Source organism: Cylas formicarius, unplaced genomic scaffold (assembly GCF_029955315.1).
Source record: "Cylas formicarius isolate icCylForm1 unplaced genomic scaffold, icCylForm1.1 PGA_scaffold_9__14_contigs__length_23061073, whole genome shotgun sequence".
Classification (NCBI taxonomy): Eukaryota; Metazoa; Arthropoda; class Insecta; order Coleoptera; family Brentidae; genus Cylas; species Cylas formicarius.
In genome coordinates this window covers 7,831,688-7,850,396 of record NW_026844365.1, presented here as the reverse complement: position 1 = coordinate 7,850,396, position 18,709 = coordinate 7,831,688, and the positions used below count along the sequence as shown (strand labels likewise).

The following is an 18,709-nucleotide window of genomic DNA, read 5'->3' as shown; positions in this document are numbered from 1 at the left end:
GTGCCTTTATTAACATTTCTGTAAGGGAATTTGGAATTTCTTGAAGGGGCAATAACTAAAACAAATTATTCGCTTCGGTTTCACTTTTTTAATGAAATAAAAACGCCAAACTGTATAGTAGCTACGCAATACGTAGTTTTTACCTCCTGTCCTCGGTCATTGGTAATAATTTAAATAATCGCAATTAATGTCTTCAAATATAGTACATACAACTCTTCTCTTATTATTTAGAATATTTGTAATAGTGAGCAATATAGTCGCCGCCCGTCTCGTGGGTGGGCGATAACCGCGGGAGGAGGTTCCTAGACGTGAGCCCTCTGAGTGTCAGGAACGCCCCTTATATCTACGACCCCGACCGCCTTAGATTTCGTCTCGTTTCGGGTTGGGACGGCGCCCGGCAGCGGTTACCCCCCACCCGTCCACCCGCTGACCCGAGCAGCGCGGTACATTTTCAATGGGTCTTCGCCATTTTTGTTAACACGGTGTAGTGACAGTATAGTAACTAGGGTTGTTTTTTTTTGTTTTTAAACGGTGTAGGCGGGAGGCAGAGGGCGAAACGGGGCTTCGCCCCCTCCGCCCCGTCCTATAAAAATCATCTTACATTTTAATCTCTGTTTATTTTTCTGGTGGCTCTAAGTATATATATACATTTTTGTTTAGTGTTTCGCTATATTAAACTTTGTCTACGAGCGCGTTTTGTTTTAACCTACCTATTCATGTTTGTGTATATATATATATTTATAATTTAATTACATCATATAATATTTTACATTTTTTTAGAATTTCGTTACTACGCGGTATTTCTTTGTGTTTTTCTTTTTGCGTGTGTGTATTTGTGTGTGTTTTGAAATCGACCGTTTTTTGTTCTGCGCGCGCGGCTGTGTTCCGTGCCAAAGTGTCGACGAGCGACCGCGCGTCGCGCCACGAACCACGGAAACGCGACCCGCGACCTCATCGCCTGACGCGCGTTCGCCTTCCGCGGTGTTTTCCTCTTTTAGGTGCTATTATTAAATCCTAGGAATAATTGCAGTTTTTTTTTTTATTTTTTGGGCGTGTATAAGGTGTGCGCGAGGAGTATAAAAACAGGAACGTTCTATGTACACGGGCTTTCAAATAAACTCTCTGCTCGTTACGTATAATATTGATAATAATAATAACGTTAAAACTCAGTCTCCTATAAACTACGTCCCGCTAGGTGGAAAAGGGGAGAGGAAAAGTTTTTCGAGTTTTTTCCGTTTTCGTTCGGTCGGTGACCTTCGCGCCTGCGCACCCAGAACAACACAGTAAAAAATCTTCAACATAATTATAGAATTGCGTCTGCCATAACGATAACGGAATATTTACAGGAACGTGACACGACGTAAGCGCGAAGGTCATGGCCGATCGCTGGCAACGTCGCGTGGCGACTTTTTTTTTTATAAATCTCACTCGCAGTTTGCGACTTAATAATTTATTAATAATTTTAACTAACTTTTCAGTTTTGGTGCATATAAAATTAAAGGTATCGAAGCAACCGCGCTGCGAACCTCGGGAGACCTCTGTTGGAGAGATTTTCAACTTTCTGAATGATGTATTACTTATTACGACTTATACGCACAGTAGTAATAACGCTTTCTTTTACTAAGGAATCAGGTCTGCGATAATCAGCGAAAATATTTTTGACATGGTTGCAAATAATTGTAAATTTTCCGTATTTTTCATACTAAAAAGAGCTTGACGCTTCTTGATCGTGTGCGTAAGTATTTGATAAAATGCTTGTGTTTAAAATCCAAATGTGCGAAATATTGTGCGCTTTTTGTGCGTTTCGAGGCTACATTTTGATTCTGCCCCTTTTTAATTACAAATTAATATGGATGTTTTATTAATTGACAAGAAGTTTGTTCTAAAAACTCTCTAGAGAAATTTAAATTTAATTCTGAGCATGTTTCAAGACTCAAACTTCTCTATCGATTTTAGAAAAACCAAAAAAGCAGACCTTCTCGATTTTGGCCGCTTCAATACTTTTCATTTTATACGTCGGAAAATGCTAAAACTGCTTGGTTTGAAGGTGAATTTTACAAAAAAAAAGTAACACGGATTGCACCTTACGCGGACTACAAATTCTGTCGCGAAACCAATCGTTTAACTCTCGGTCGATTGGCCCGAACTAGTTTCGAGTTCGTGCGCGTTCGATGATGCGAGGTTGCCGGATCTCCGGAAGGCGCCGCCGCCTCGCTTACTTGTCCACCTCGAGGAGCACCAGGTCGTCCGCGACCACGTCGGAAATGTGCAAATAAATGATCCAGTACATCAGGTTGAAGCAAACGAAACACACGGGGAACACTATTCGCGAGTACTTGTCGATGTCTGACGGGGTGATGCCGTATAGCTTGTTGATGTCTTTGTTGGGGTGCATGATGTGCTGTGGGATCGGCGCGGCCGCCTCCTCGTCCGGACCGCCTTCCCTGCCTCCCCGGCCCCCGTTCACCGTACTCTCGAGCGTACCTCCCTTGCTGTGCGCCTTTGGATCGTGGACTTTGAACCGCACCTCCTGGAACAAAGGTCCCCACTAACAAGCACCCCGTTTCTACGCCACTGACCGGGTCGAAACGCGGTCACAGACACACACACACATACACACACACACCGAAATTAGAATGCCTTCTGATGTTCCACAAGGATCGCACCAGGGACCCTGGCCTTCAATGTCTTTGTAAATGATACTGCCTCATGATTCATCACGCATGTTTCCTATTATTTGCTGACGACTTAAAATTATTGTGCATTAAACTCCAGTCCGATTTGGACCACCTATCGCTATGGAGCGATTTGAATGGAATGAAACTAAATATTAATAAATGCCAACAGAGGGATATATATATATATATATATATATATATATATATATATATATATATATATATATATATATATATATATATATATATATATATATATATATATATTCTCACGTATTGATTCACGGATGGAAAAATGTGATGACACTATATTCCGGGATATCATCCGTTCGATGATATCCCGGAATATAGTGTCATCATATATATATATATATATATATATATATATATATATATATATATATATATATATATATATATATATATATATATATATATATATATATATATATATATATATATTCTCACGTATTGATTCACGGATGGAAAAATGTGATGACACTATATTCCGGGATATCATCCGTTCGCTCGTTGAACTCCGACTGGAATCCTGCATCCGACTGGAATCCTGCAAATCTTGCATCCGACTGGAATCCTGCAGACGTTTCGCCAAAATCTCACTTGGCATCTTCAATGCTCGCGTTCCGAAAACACTTCGAAGATGCCAAGTGAGATTTTGGCGAAACGTCTGCAGGATTCCAGTCGGATGCAAGATTTGCAGGATTCCAGTCGGATGCAGGATTCCAGTCGGAGTTCAACGAGCGAACGGATGATATCCCGGAATATAGTGTCATCATATATATATATATATATATATATATATATATATATATATATATATATATATATATATATATATATATATATATATATATATATATATATATATATAAACAATAAAATATAAAATAACATAATAAAAACGATAAGGTAATTTAAATTGTATAATTTATAAGAAATTAAAGAAACTATTACTTATACAGACCGCTTCTTGCAAATCATATAATTCTGTAAAATACATACCACCTCCATCCTAAATCGAGGTCCAGTTTATTTGTAAAAGGGACACTGTTTGAAATATAAATTATATATACACATATAGCAATTCAATTGATTCCAGATTTATATTAAGTCGTCTCTTTGGTGTATCATAACAACGAAATAATCCAGATAAACGAATGCGCGCACACACAACCTTATGACGCTGAGGAAGCGACAATAGTTAAATTTAACTAAACTGAAAATATAAAATAGACATTAACGGCGGCGCAATGGGGTACCTGTTAATTAATTTCTGAGCGAAATTATCTAAAAACGTTTTAAATAAAAAGCGGATAATACATTCAGTAACAATTTGCCCAGGGTTACATAAAAAACCGGCAACACCGAAATCAATGGCCTGACTCTATTGTCTCATATCTGAAAAAAGAAATTTTTAAACTTAATAACGCAGAGTAACCAATTATTGTTAAGTAGGAGCATTTTAAACATTTAGAGAACAGTTGCTTTTTTAATTTTCGATCGGTTTTGTATGGTTAATACCCCAATGTGCACCGCGACGCTGCCAATTGTACGATTACTCACTGTTTGCTTGGGCACGTGATCGTCGGGACCGTCGACGTTCAACTTCTTCTGCTCCGCTATCTTTTGGATGGCGAGAAATCTATTTTTCCTCATCTGTATCCTCTTCGCCATGTATCCGACAGTCGCATACTCTGCAACACAACAGAACATTCGCAACAAAAAAAAAATATACGACGCCGCGACGGCTATCGAGCTAGGACCGGCTCTGATTAGACGCTAAAATATTTACGTCCGAATCTGAAAGGCTTCCCCGACGGCCGATAGAGATAGAGACCGCCGCCTAACGAACTCCGCCAGCTCTAAAGTTTGAGTGGCTGATGAATTTTTAAAACTTAACCCCGTCTAACTACTTTTAACTACGCGTCGCGCGGAAGCGGTCCTTCACGACTCAACCGGTTATGATGGCTTTTCTTTTATTATGGAGGATAACCGCCTCCGAGCAGGCGTTTTTTAGCAGACGTTGAATTTCTTCGACGAACTTTGCGATAAGGTTGTTAACATGTAAAATTTTAGTTGTACCAATACTTATTCTTATCTTTCCATCAACCCGTCCTGTTACATTGACTGTACTTGATGATTAATGATTTAATGCCAAGACAACGTTCGTAAACAAATAAATAAAACGATGGATTATACTGACCTAGAAGGCTCGCGAACACCATAACGAAACAAGTCCCGAGGTAAACGTCTATGGACTTGACGTATGAGATTTTGGGAAGGGCAGCGTTGGTGGACGACATGAGGGTGGTCATGGTCAGCACGGTGGTGACGCCGAGTGCCACCCTCGCCGGCGTCGCGTTCCTGTTCAGCCAAAAGCTCACCCAGGAGATGATGACGATCAGTCCGGACGGGATGTAGATCTGGATCAGGTAGTAGCCCATTGATCTGACGAACTGGATCTCACACGCCAGTCTGGAGTAATTTCCTGTCGGGACAGTGGCTACGTCAAACAAAAACTCCCGCTCCCTGCCGACACGGAGGTGGAGGGCAGACAGTTTCGTGAAAGGGTGCGGAATCATTTTATGTTAGCTCAAGAACCATCCGACGACTTCGAGGTGGTTCGTGAGATAACGTCAACGGCGCAGGTCCGAGTAGTACCAGTATAACTAGGAGAGAGTACCTGTGGTGAGAGATATCTCCATCGCCCTCTGCCGGTGACCTAGAACCTTAAATTGGGGCAGGGACACCTCATTGGACACGCCCACAGAGTTAGGCCCCTCGTTCCACTTATACCGTATGTCCCTCATGGTGTACCCGACTGCAATCACAAGCCACACAGAGTGCCGAAAATAGTGCCGGAGCGTATATAGAAGCTATATCGCGGTGGTGGGAGGTATGCGCGAAAAGAAAAGTGGCCGTCGACCTTTTTGTTTCAATGTGGTTGTGATTGGTTTTGCGTTGGAACCGAATTATTTGTCCCGGTATTGCTCTGCGAGTGGACAGAGAAATACCGGGGCCACTTGCGGTGTTTACCTGTCGATAAAGATATAACCTTCTGCCTCTGTCTGTGGCCTAGCACCCGGAACTGTGGCAGCTCGACCTCGGTGCTGATCCCGACACTGGTCGGTCCAGCGTTCCACTTGTATCTAATGTCTTTCATAGTGTAACCAACTATGCGGGCCCACCAAAACAAACAAAGCTGTCATATCATGGTAGATCAAGTCTCGGCGATCGATCATGCATGAGCCCCCGTCCTCTCAAAAAAAGCCAAAACGTAACCTACTGAACAACGCCAGGAGTGGGAAGTGGTGGGATCGCTCGGCAGCAAGCGGAGGGATTGTCGGTGGGGAGCATGCAGTGCTAGCGTGATATGGTGAGTGATTTTGAAAGCAGTGGACGGACGTTGGTACGACGAGTGTGAGTCCCAGATAACGTCGGAGTCCGTGGTCGGCCATTTTGTCGCAGTTTCCGGGTGTCTGGCCATAGATTGAGTGCGCGCGGCTGTTGTGAGCCTTATTTGCCGTACTGCTGTTTAGTCAGCTCACAACGGGCTGGTTATCGCAAATCGACGGTCCTTCCGCATAGTGCTGTATTAGAGAAGGATACCGAGGAATCTTTTCGCCTTTTTTTTGCACGTTTCGGAAACAACGCAAAAATGTCAGATTTTCAAGTTACGATTCGTGACGTTTGAAATTAAAAGGTGCGCGTCGTAGCCTCGCCAGACGTTAAAGCCGATTATCGAAATTAAAAGTTGGGTGTCGTAACTTTAGGAGTTGTGCGGCAGACGTTCCAAGTTAGGCTTCGCGTCTGACATATTGCGGAGCTTCCGAATCCACATTGCAAACACTCAGATCAACATAGCACACATCTGTAAACTGTAAAGATTCGAAAATTAATCATGGTGACTGCGTGTTTGAAGTGTTTGTGTGTGTGTGTAGAAAAAAAAAGATATTTACAGAGAAAAGCTTTTTCGTTTTCGGTCGACGCATTCGAAAAGTCGGACCGAATAAATCGATAGGAGTTGTGCTTCGACGACCAAGAGCCGTTGTGCTTTTGTCGTGTCGTGCGTTCCGTAATAAATAACGATTACACACAAAAAAGTAAAAAAAGGTCGCCCGTCGTCGCCAAGCACATTTACATTGTCTTTGGATGACTCTTGTTATCGAGTGTTTAACGGTTTGCGTTAGTTTGGGTCCCATTCGATCTGAAAGATATACTTACAACTCTCGATCTCGATGTGGCACAGTTGCCTGTCCATCGGGAAATACTGGAGGTTCATTGGACACGAAGCGGTGATCGTCAATCTGGAACGAAGGGACGCGTCAATACGAGCAACCGCTTTCCACTTTTTTTCAAAGATTGTTGTAAATGTAATAAAATAAGTTTTATTCCACATTTAGACTAGATACGCCATTGACGGAGTCTCTCAGGATCTCAAATACTTATAAAGATAAAACGATTTATTGTAAGGCCAGTTTCCATTTCGTGCGCTGCTTTGTGCATCTTTCTGTGGAGCTTTCTGTTTGACTCTGTCCTTCGCATATTTAATTCAACCGTCACGCGAGTCTACGATTTAACTCTTTTCATCCTCTCGAATGCACCAAACGAAACCGAAGTTTTTAACATCCCTAGGCAAACTTGGGCAAATTCTGTTAAACACATAGAAAAAGCAGAACGATCGCATATCTATATTGCAAATAATATAGAACAAATAATAATTAGAACAGGCGATGATAGTGATAGTGGTACTGATATATTATGTGAATAATTTTAAGTAATTTAAGTAGGTAATAAAAATAATTTCTAATTTTGTTTTAGATTTAAACATAAATACATACATAAACAAATAAATATTGTTTAGTATCTTTCCTAACAAAACCTCAAATAATTAAATTCTAAGCAAAGTACGTACCTGTTCGGCCATATTTCATTCTTACAGCTTGCCCGGGTCTTTCCTTAATTCTTATCAGTTAGTCACTTTCTTATATCTATGAACGGACTTTACTAACGAAAATCGCGTAATATCGAGAATAAACGCGAGATCTGGCAACAGCACTCTCCTCACCTAATGCTCCTAGTGATCGACCCTGAGTGATGTATCCTTATAAATTCGTTTGACGTTGTTGCTTTGTGGAACGAGGACGTCTTCTCGTTGACGAAAAACGTATCAGGCACCCAGATGTTTGTGATGAATTCGGAACCGACCGACAGCATCTCGACCTGCGGCCGCTTCCTGAAGGCTAGTCGCGGATCGGTCCAGAATTGTCGGAAGTAAAAATCCAACGTAAAGTCCTGGGAACATACCGATTGACGTGATCGTAATAGTGAAAGCGGTCGCGCGCACGCGCACCAAACGTTTCGACCTGCCGCACGTAACAAACGAGAAACAATTTTTAAAATATCCAGTTTATATGTACGGACCTGCTGTTTACCGAATTTAGATGACAAATCGGCTATTTTCATCGTCAGCTCCGTATTTTATTATAATTTCATCCTTCGAGCTTTGTTACGTTCGACCGATCGACATGGATACGCATGCGCGTTTCCATTATGACGGGGCGGCTGCTACGAATTTTGTCTACGTCCAAAACGTGCGCTTGTGATTCCTGCGGTACGAATCTCTCGATCCGGCTCGAAGGACCAGCTGGATTAAAGGTCGACTTCAAGGCCGGGCGTGTATCCAACGCCGCTGCCCCCGCCGCTCTCGATCGATCCGCAGAAATCGCAAGTAAATTTCGCCATAAACAACCAAAGCCTCGAAATGCAGTCATGCATCGGCGATTATGCAGCAAGCGGCACCGCATGCGAACCTCCGGCGGGCCGCGTTTCCACCCCTCCCTCCCCCACCTTAGCGTTAAACCATTAACAGTACTAAAAAAAATCTACTATCGTTACTGCATCATATCGAAAGGGCGATCGACATTCGTCGGGCCAACATGCTGATCACGTTCTAAACGTGCGGACATACGCCGTTGTCACGTTTGTTTATGTCGCTTGCGGGTCGCTAGGTGTTTTATCAATGACTTATTTGGATATAACGTCATTGGTGCCGTCGTAAGGTGAAAAACACCCAACTTTGATAAACGGCCCCCTACAATCCGCCCACGTCACCCGGGCGGAAACAAGTTCCTTTTGTTCGGACGCCCTCGCGTACACGTGAATGAAAACTGGAGACAAAAGGGGTGCGTTGTAGCCGACTCGTTTCTGAAATCGCGTCAAACGCGAAAACGAACGGGCGGATATATATATATATATTTTTCGTTTTAGTGCCCCCTGGCCTCAGGCCAAATCGGCACTGCGCCTGTAATCGGGGCGTGGCGGGTCATAATAATGATAAAACCGGCCTTAAATTCACGACCGTACTCGTTTTATTCCTAGGTTCACTACCTCTACCCCCTTCCCGACGAGTTCAAAATAAAAAATCGTAAAGAAAAAATACATCGACAGCTGCGGTGCGACATGCTCATGCTTGGTACTTGACCCCCCTCCGGGGGTCGGGAGTGCACATTTAAATGAACAGTGGCGGCGGGGGGCGGAGCTTCGTCTCGGGGAAGGTTTCGGGAACGGGGCGGGTCTGGGTTCGAGTTTGCGCGCAGGCCAGGCCAAGGGGGTCACGTCCTGGTGTGACCTTGTCAACCTTGATTTGGTTTCCAGCGGTTTCTCGCGGTTCTTTCCCGAAACGGTACCGACGACGACGGTTCATCGGTACCGCGGCGACATCATTCTCGCTACGTATAATTTTCCACCCGTGGATGAGGTGATACAATCGGTTTTTGGATGGGTGAGATGATACGTAATCTACACGATCCCGTCTGAGTAACAATCTTAGATATTCGATCATATAAATGCAACAAAAGTATTGTCCGATCGTTATTCAGGCGACATCTGGCGGGCACGCTCGGAAGTTGCCGTCTCCGCAACTTACCTGACCAACGTCTCGCAAACAACTTACGACAAAAGCGTACGACATACTCATGAGGCTTTTTACATGCACACAGTCCAAGTATTCAAGACTGCGACTATGTCCGACTCTACTCTAATGTCCGCCGCGTCGCAGGAACTTAAAGTAGAGAGGTTATGATACATTCACGATCACAATACACCCAAGTCCGGCGGGTACGACCCGGATATTTGACGAGACAACGACGAGATGGACGTCACAATTCGGAGGGTTACTACACCCATTTCTTCACGCCCATCCCGCGTGGTCCGACTATGATCCCAAATAATATACTCGAAACATCGACTCGGTTACGACCCGCGACGGTGCCCCCGCGTCCGGGATCTTCTATGGGCGTCCGCATAGAACATCTCGGACGTGCGGGTACCGGTACCGCTTAAGAACTACGAAAAATCAAGTACCATTTGAACTTCCGACACCGAACTGATGCTGAGAACGTACATGGTGACGCCAACATCAACTGGGGGGCCTGCAATCGCAAAATCGATTCACCCTCGTTTAATTGCGTTGAAAACCAAATCATAGACTCTCACACTCTCGCATTTCTACCGTTCAGTGTCGCCGACCGTTTTTGCGTTAAATAGGAAATCGGTCAGTGACGGAGGCGTGAAAACCAAATCAAAACCCGCGCCCCTGGGGCCTGTCCAAAAGCGCGGTCGCGTCCGGATCGGCCGCCGCCCCCCCGGACTTCCCGGAGGGTGGCAATAAGGGAGACACTAACGACATAAACATTTAAAACGCTAAGAGAATTTGCGGGGTTTTCAGTGTACCATTTGGACCTCCGATAGCGAGCTGATACTCAGCACGTACATGGTCACGCCAACGTCCACCGGTGGGCCTGCAAATTACAAGAGAGTGCTCGCTGCGTCACGACAAACGCCTGTTTTTAAAACGAAAACTATTCGTGAATCGATTGTGGAGAGTGATAAAACTGGTGGGCTAACTATGCCGTAGCAAGATGTGGTTGGTTGTTAAAATTGGGCTTTACCAATTTACCCTTTAACCTATAAGGACGTGAAATAGGAAGCGAGGGTCAATATCAATATCAATTTGTGATGGAAATATTACTTAGAATGAGACGGATAGCAATGGGATTGTACTTCTTTGTCATACACGCTAATACTAATGAACGATAACCGCAAAATAAGATATTGTTTGTATTATTGCTCAATGTTTCTACCTGTTTCTTGAATTTCTAAGTACATGTAAGTAGTATATTATGCAACAAGTGCGGTAAACGAGTTAAAAAGTTTACCGAACGTGTTGCATACTTTACGTTTTCTACGACCCTTAATTTTTGGGTACATTTTCGCAAAACAACACGAATACATTCACTAGCATGACTGTGAGAATTGACAAACGTCAAAATTCGCGGTAAAATCCCGGAAATGTCCGAAGTGGCTCGGACTTAATTTTAGAATAAACTGTGACAAGCGAATTGGATGGGCCGAGCCTAGCCCTGTCTGCGTTCCAAGAACGACCGCGAGATCACCTGGGGAAGACGCTCGGAATATGCAATTGGAATTGGCTACCAGTCAGTTAGAAAAGGAAGCTGGAGCGCAAAACTATAAATCTACGTAAATAGGAACAGTTTTAATTGGTTTAAAAACACAAAGAGACTGATCACCAAATGACGATGGACAAAAAATATTAGTGAAATATATGGGTAAATAAAATAATCAAAGAACGGGAGCACCACATTATCATATTTATATAAACGAGCAAGGAAAAGACTACAATCCTCATTACTATCCATCTTTTTCCTGGTTGAGGTCACTGAATAAAGGCAAATACAAAATTATAGAATCGCCACTGAATTCTCTTCAAAATGACACATTTTTTTGCGTGTAGTACGAAGAGAAAAAATACCGCGAACCCCCCAAAACATCGAATCTCTTCCCCTTCTCCCCCCCCCCTCCCCCGCGGCCGTAAAGTGTGTCGGTGCGCAAAAGCGAGGGGGGCACAAAGCTCGTGTACGAAACGTCCGCGTACCATCTTCACCTCTGACAGCGAACTTATACTCAGCACGTACATCGTGACCCCCACCTCGACGGGAGCGCCTGCGAAACAAACGCGAATGAATTTGGTTGTTGGCGTGCTCAATCGCTTTTATTAGGTCCCATTCGACTAGTACACACTACTACAATGGTCAGGATCTTTTATAATTAAATCAAATCAATCAATATAATCAACGCCACCATGAATCCTTTGATCGTTTAGTGGCAACCTGCTTTTCTATTTATGTTTTCTATACATTTCTTTTGTAATTATCTATGTATTATTGTTATCCCTGTTATTTATTCACTTAAGACATACTAAGAAAGGACAGGACCTAGAGAAGTTTATGCGACATAAAAATATATTGTTTAGATGAGTAGAGGCTAACAATTGCTCTTGTGCTGGTTTCACAAACCCTAGCATCTGATTATAGAACCAAAACGAACCTCAGCAAAACACCCAAATCCCTGAACTGGTCCGGTGCACTGCCGTCAACATAATATCAAGATGGATGCCGTTAGTCCAACATGACAAAGTTAACCTGTCAACGTCCTTTTGCAGTAGAAGACAATCATCTGCAGTGATACTCTTCATGAAATAATATTGATGAGTTGACAGGGAGCCGAATTAAGACCCTCGAAGCACATTTAATGGGCTTAAACTTTTAAGCCATCAAAGTACCAAATTTATTGACATGATTCAACTTGGTATGTTGAACGCCTTGAAGAAATGGGGGTTGATAGTGGCAACAACCCACCTCCGGTAGTGGAAAATCTATATTTGTTAAAAGGTTTAATTCTGTCTATGAACTCTTTTTGAAGCGAAAATATTTTCAAAAAATGTTAGAATTGGTCAAGTCGCCAGATTTATAAGCAATATTATTCAAGAAGATATTATTACTAAATAATACAACAACAAAAAACCTAAAATTATTCTGTCTCTGTAATAAAATTTTATCTTTTTTTTTATATAGACTATTTGTTTATTTATTGACTATTAGAAAATAATTATAATAGCTATATAATTAGCTAGGTCGAACATGCTTCAGACTATTTTCAATACGTATTACAGTACTAGAAATTTCTAAATCGTGGATAATAAACGGTCTTTGCGAACGAACCAATGCAATCTTCAAGCCATGGTTAGTATCACTAAATGAATCATGAAATAATTCCTTATACCAACGATGATTTTTTAAATTTAATTTTGAAAGACTTTGAAAGTATTTAGTACTTTTAATCTGTATGCTGCAATATGATAGAAACTTTGAACATTTTCTAATTAGAAGATCAAACTTGGCTAACACATTCGAACACTGAACGGACGACACAGACGTAATAGAAAATTCTAAAGACGGATGTTGATAAATCGACGCTAAACTAAAATATTACATTCATTTGATATTTAGATTCAATGTGTTTAATGTCGACCAGCGGTAAATTGAACTTATATTGTACCTAACAAAGTTGGCAGAATGAATTGCAGAGAGCAAGCCCAATATTTGAAGCTTGAAGTACACACACACACACTCAGAGGCACATACACACACATTCACACACACACACACACACACACACATTCACACACACACACACACACACACACACACACACACACACACACACACACACACACACGCACGCACGCACGCACACACACTGGAAAGAACGTCAATTATATCCAATGTCTTTGAAAAATCCCTATATAAACGATCCATCTGAAAATTAATTTCTTAGGCACCCAACAGTGTCTCTGGGTTAGAAGACTCGTAACAGTTACATGGTGTTATTACCCGCCTGCAATCAGATGATATAGTGGATGTAACTAATGAATAGACTTTCGCCCAGCTAGCGGTAGCTCGTGGAGGCAATGTAGTTCTCACAACGATTTTAAATTTAAAAATACAAACTGCAAAAATCAAAGAAGCTTCAAAATTGCACAAAAAAATCTAATTGATATAATATTAAACATAAACAATTCCACAAAAAAATCCAAAATTAACAAAGTAGCTCAACACATTGAAGAGGTTGGCGACCACTGCCATAAAACTATCGTTAAAATTATTAAAAGACTTGACTCTAGAGAATATTTATTTTTCCTCCGGCGACACTGAATAGTTCAAACGTATTGTGGCGTAAGACGTATTTTTGTGTGTGTCCGTGCGTGTATGTGCGGGCGCGCCGTTATTCGGATGAAAAGGCGCCGAACCCGCGGCGAAAGTCGCGTGTAATATAAATGTCGACGCCGGAGGGATGCTGCTCCGATCCGGTCTCCTGCGGTTGCCTAGCGACCACCGTCATCGATTCAGCCCCACCCTCTCGCGCCCCGGACGCTCCGGTGGCTCGTATGTGTCGGACACCTAACCCCTCTTTATCGAATTCTGGTTCGCACACTCTAGGATCACCCCCGTATAATTTTGCTACTTGTCTACTGATTCATCCGGTATATTTGTCCGTTATAGTTTGGTTCAAAATAGACCGTTGACCCTTACTGCGTAACTATGTTTATGTTATGTTTTGTTCACTTGCTCACGACTCACTGAAGGCGTTGTAACGTGTGCATGTGGATTTAATGACGTAGTAGTCATCTTATTTTTGCTTCTGTCGCCGTTTCTGATAAAATTGGTTCCTCTAGCTGACTTTAGGTATCGGAAATATTATTTTCTATTTTCCTAAAATTTATCATCTTTATCTACATATTGATGATCAAAGTCGACAACAAAGTAGACGGAATATACGAAAATTAAAAATTTTATAATTTAAAGATTATAAAAATTACGATATTGAGGCTTCTAAGTTTGAGTTAACTTAGCAGGCCTTAGCAATCCCATTCTTGACAGTACGTATAGAAAGATATACATTAACATAGAACACATAATTTAGCACAACCTGAAAATACATCTATTAAAAGTAAGATTATCGATGCGAAACGATTCACGCCAATTCAAAATTTTCATCAAAAGTGCCTTAGAACCGGCTCTGCTATACTACTTAATTTCCGTCACAGATGTACTTTTTAAGGTCAAGTATCGCTCTTTCCCTTTCGTCTGCAAGACCACGAGATGGTGGCACGTTATACCCTTCAATTTTTGTTTTTGAATAGTTATTATAAAATGTATGTAATAATTTCGCATCTAGTGCATAAGTTGTATGTGTTCAAACCGAACCAAACGTTGTATATTTCTGTATATTTCGGTTCTGTCCGAAAACGTGGAGCATGAAACGTCCAAAGACATTTAATACCAATTTTTCCCCAATCAATTTTAAATCTCTCCCATTGTATATTTATATAACTTATCGAACGTTTTGATTATTATCTATATTTAGTCGCGGCTATCACCCCCGTAAGATGGGCGCGCTAAAGGTCAAAGTTGACAGCCGCGGACTCCGGGCCCGGAGCTCCCGGGACGCCAACAGCTTACTACCACGCGGGGCGGAGAGGGGGGTTTGTTTAGGAATTTTCGGCAACCACGGGATGCGACCGGCAGGAAAAAAATTCTATCAATGAACCGTCCAAATCCTGTAACTTTGTTTATCTAAAGTAGTCTGTAGATTTGAGGAGCTAAATCTTGTATAAGTTTGGATAAAATAAAAGAAACAATAAAATAACGTTGGTTAATTTTTGCTTCATCCGAAGTATAGAAAGATGTGGTTATTTCTTAATATTTTACAAAATAGAATAAAATTTATTGGGAAAATGACAAAATTTACTTATCACCCATATTTTAGAACTTTGGGTTAAGTTCAATTTAAAATCGCAATGTCAAAACTTTTTCTGTGTTTGCCCATATTGCTTTCACGTTAATTTCTATATCATCATTGTTATCGAGAATTTAATTTTTTTTCGGCGGTGCAACGTGTATGTGGATGTGTGCGTGTGTTGCCAACACGTCAATATTGCAAAAACGATTTAACAATTTTTGAATATATTTGGAAATGAAGGTTGATCTTTGCGTAACTAACTAGATTTTGTTTAAGATAAACATTTAAAAGATGCTTAAATATTGGTTAATTCTTGCCGCAACCGGGAAATCGATCAAAATTTGCAAGAAAAATGTTTTATCAGCCACGTTATTGTTTTACAAGTTTGGGTGAATTTCACTGGTTCGAACTTGATTGAGGTTACGACTTGTTTGTTGATAAAAGTAATTTACTATTTTCGACGCTTCAAGACTTAAACAACCCATGTAAACTCTCTTAAATGTGGCAGCGAAACAATGAGCTTCGTATCCTCCAAAGTAATGAATGTAAATAAAAAGAAATGAATAGATAAATCATGTTTGACAGTTTTGAATCTGCAATGAGATAAAAATGTTTACAAAATAAAGTCAAAATTTTAGTCACAAAAACACCGTCTTCAAAAATGACAGTTAAGTTTTTCAGCGCCATATTTCCATTTAAAATTTCGGTAATGTTGTTATAACTAGTGTATTAAGATCCGATATTAAAATATATTTTATTTTTCGGCAGCGTTATCGTCGATTACAATTTTATTTATATTAAAACTGTTATTTTATCTAGGATACCCGCCATTTTTTAGGCATTAAGAATCCCTTAGCCTGGAAACATTTTCATTTTTCAGAGCGGCTCACTCACCTCCGTAGTTTGGTCTTACGCGTTTGTCGTAGCTGACGCTGAACGAGTCCAGTATAGCCGAAACGTTGACGTCCCCCAGGTAACTGCCCCCTCCCTGGTTCCTCCTGATAAACGAGAGAGACTCGTGAACGCTCGATGAACAAATGAGTATCGTAACCAAAGTCGTGAAAGAATATTTTCAACGTTTCGGCAAGCTTTGAACGTATTCCAAATTCCTCCGCCCGCACGCCTACCCCTCGGGAGTTCCTTATTGGGACGAATAAATCGAAACGAGTCCCGAAATCGGGACACAAAGGGACGCGAGCCAAAATCGTTTGATTCCGAACCGACGCCCTTTTATCCGGCGCCGGGGCGACCGGCGACGCTCACCCCGCCCCCGGGGGTTTTGTTTTCTTTAAATTTTAAGGTCCCGCGGAGACGGCGGCGATTTTCCATCTCTTTTCCCCAGCCGCCAATTACGAAGTACGCCACTGGATTCGGTGAAAAATAAACAAATCTAACCATTTCGGCGACGGTGTCGAATTTTCCGAGCAGTCGATATCGAAACAGACCGCAAAAAAAAGTCCCCGAGCGAATTTCGTCCCTCGAATTGTCAATAGAAGACGCCGCGCCCCGTCTTTTGTTTGACCATGTTTCGGATTGTTTGTCTGCCAGACACACTTTTGGTTTTCGATTTATGGGAAACGTCTCTCGTATTTGCACAAGTCGAAATTTATGATGTGAGACTTTTCGTGGCTGAGCGATTCGTACACAGAGACAGTGTAAATTTACCGACAGAATTGGGGCGAGGGGGTGGCGAGATCGTAACGAAAGGGGTGTCGATATTATTGACCTGACGGCGTTTCGATTGTGACGTAAATTTTCCCCAAAGCTTGCTGAAACGATAGTAATTTTCTACTTTCGACGGTTCAAACAACACAATTAATGCAAACTCTCTTAGATGAGGCAACGAAACAATGAGCGTCGTATCCTCCGAAGTTATTAATTTAAAACACTATTTGCTATCGTTGTCCTCCTCTAAATCTATTGGCGAGATATTTATCTTAGAGTAGTTACACACGATGGTCATTATCGACTGACTGATTGATTGCAAGAAAGTTTTGAAGACTGTGATCAGTAATTACAGTTATTGAGCAATAGCGTCTCGTGACTCTTTTGACAGATAAAATTTAAAATTAAAACCTAACAATGGTCTCAACACGTGTTCAATTTTAACACATTGACCGTATATATTTATCAACAAAACTAGATATTGTTCCTGGGTACTTACCCGGCGTGTACCGGTCCAAACCTCATTGTCGCCATCGTCAGGAACACACCAAAGACGCAGATCATCGTCGTCGCGGCGGGGAGCTGGAAGGGTGCCCGCGTAAAGCAGGCCCCTAGGGGCCCCATCTCGTTGATGGGGCTCGGTGCACGGTGTATCCTTCGTTTTTCTCGCGTCTTCGTACGTTGTTTCACGCTTCCGCGCGCCCGGCTAGCGCCCTGTCGACGGTCCCGGTGGGCGTCATCTCCGCGAGGGCTTCGGCGGACTCGGAGCAGGACCTCGTCTCCATAGGCGCGCGGTTTTATTGCAATGTTACACGGAAAATTCGCAATATCGCACTGTCGGCACGCGGCCGCGGGTTCGCTGTCGGACTGCTGGTTTGACGCGTGTGTTTTCAAGGGGTCGCTAAGCGCGAAGCTGCTTGCTGTCGACGCGCTCGCAAGGAGTGGCCGTTCTGCTGGGCGGTCGAGGACAGTGCGCAAGGTCTGGGGGTCGCGTAGAGTGGTGGAAATGTAGTAAGGGTTCGCGTTTCATTCTCCGCGCTTATAGTTGTACTCGATGCCGAAGGTAAATTTTTAAAGCACTCGGAAGCTACAATCTCGACGGTCTTTGGTACAATGACCAGCATAATTAGAGTGTACCTCACTTACCATAACAGTGGTTTTAATTAAGAGCTTGACCGTTTTAATAATTCGTTAAGTCGAACTAACATACACGACGAACGATAGATGTGGGAATTACGCTGTGACCGTCGTGATCACAAGAATTATGTAGGAAAATCTGCCGTAAATGCGTTGGTATTTGCCTGGCCTTAAAAAGACTTTCGATATAACATTCATTCACCCAAAAATTGAATTTGATCATGGTACTTGGTAGTTACTTAAGCTTGTATTACAAAGGAAACCTTGTTTTGAATACGTTCTTTAACTCCTTAACCTTAAAATGAGTAAGTGGTTTGAACGCCACCTTGAGGTACCAGGATCAGCCCATAGGTTTTCCGGTTACTCGCTGAATACCTTCGAATCTGTACTAAACCGCAGCGGGAGTGCGACAGAGAGGCGACTACACAGCAGCGCCTTGTCTGGTCCCGGGGTCTGCTTCTCCGATCGATCGATCGCGCTAGACTCTGGGACCCGGCGGCAGGAGCCAGATTAATGTCAAAATGACAGCAGGACCCGCGGGCAAA

General features: G+C 42.3%; 1 protein-coding gene across 10 annotated transcripts; it reads right to left on the bottom strand.

Moving 5' to 3' along the window:
• Positions 1 to 74: 74 nt before the first annotated feature.
• Positions 75 to 17,967, bottom strand: LOC132707918 (gamma-aminobutyric acid receptor subunit beta-like). Of its 10 annotated transcripts, none has more exons than XM_060679955.1 (9): positions 17,527 to 17,967; positions 16,257 to 16,360; positions 11,656 to 11,723; positions 7,768 to 7,994; positions 6,924 to 7,006; positions 5,736 to 5,873; positions 4,903 to 5,187; positions 4,263 to 4,393; positions 75 to 2,530 (listed from the first exon to the last, which is right to left on the bottom strand). In XM_060679955.1, the coding sequence occupies exons 1-9, from the start codon at positions 17,649 to 17,651 to the stop codon at positions 2,216 to 2,218; spliced, it is 1,476 nt and encodes a 491-aa protein (XP_060535938.1). In that variant the 5' UTR covers positions 17,652 to 17,967; the 3' UTR covers positions 75 to 2,215. The 10 variants fall into 10 exon arrangements, with proteins under 10 accessions (XP_060535938.1, XP_060535929.1, XP_060535934.1 ...); XM_060679946.1 differs by lacking the exon at positions 5,736 to 5,873 and adding an exon at positions 5,383 to 5,520; XM_060679951.1 differs by lacking the exon at positions 5,736 to 5,873 and adding an exon at positions 5,383 to 5,520 and having other exon boundaries at positions 75 to 2,527.
• Positions 17,968 to 18,709: the final 742 nt, after the last annotated feature.

Coding starts and splice junctions, on each gene's coding strand:
- LOC132707918 (XM_060679955.1), bottom strand. CDS start 17,651: ATGGGGCCCCTAGGGGCCTGCTTTACGCGGGCACCCTTCCAGCTCCCC. Junction 11,724..16,256: donor CGTAAGACCAAACTACGGAG/GTGAGTGAGCCG, acceptor TTTGTTTCGCAG/GCGCTCCCGTCGAGGTGGGG. Junction 7,007..7,767: donor TCGATCACTAGGAGCATTAG/GTGAGGAGAGTG, acceptor CCTTCGTTCCAG/ATTGACGATCACCGCTTCGT.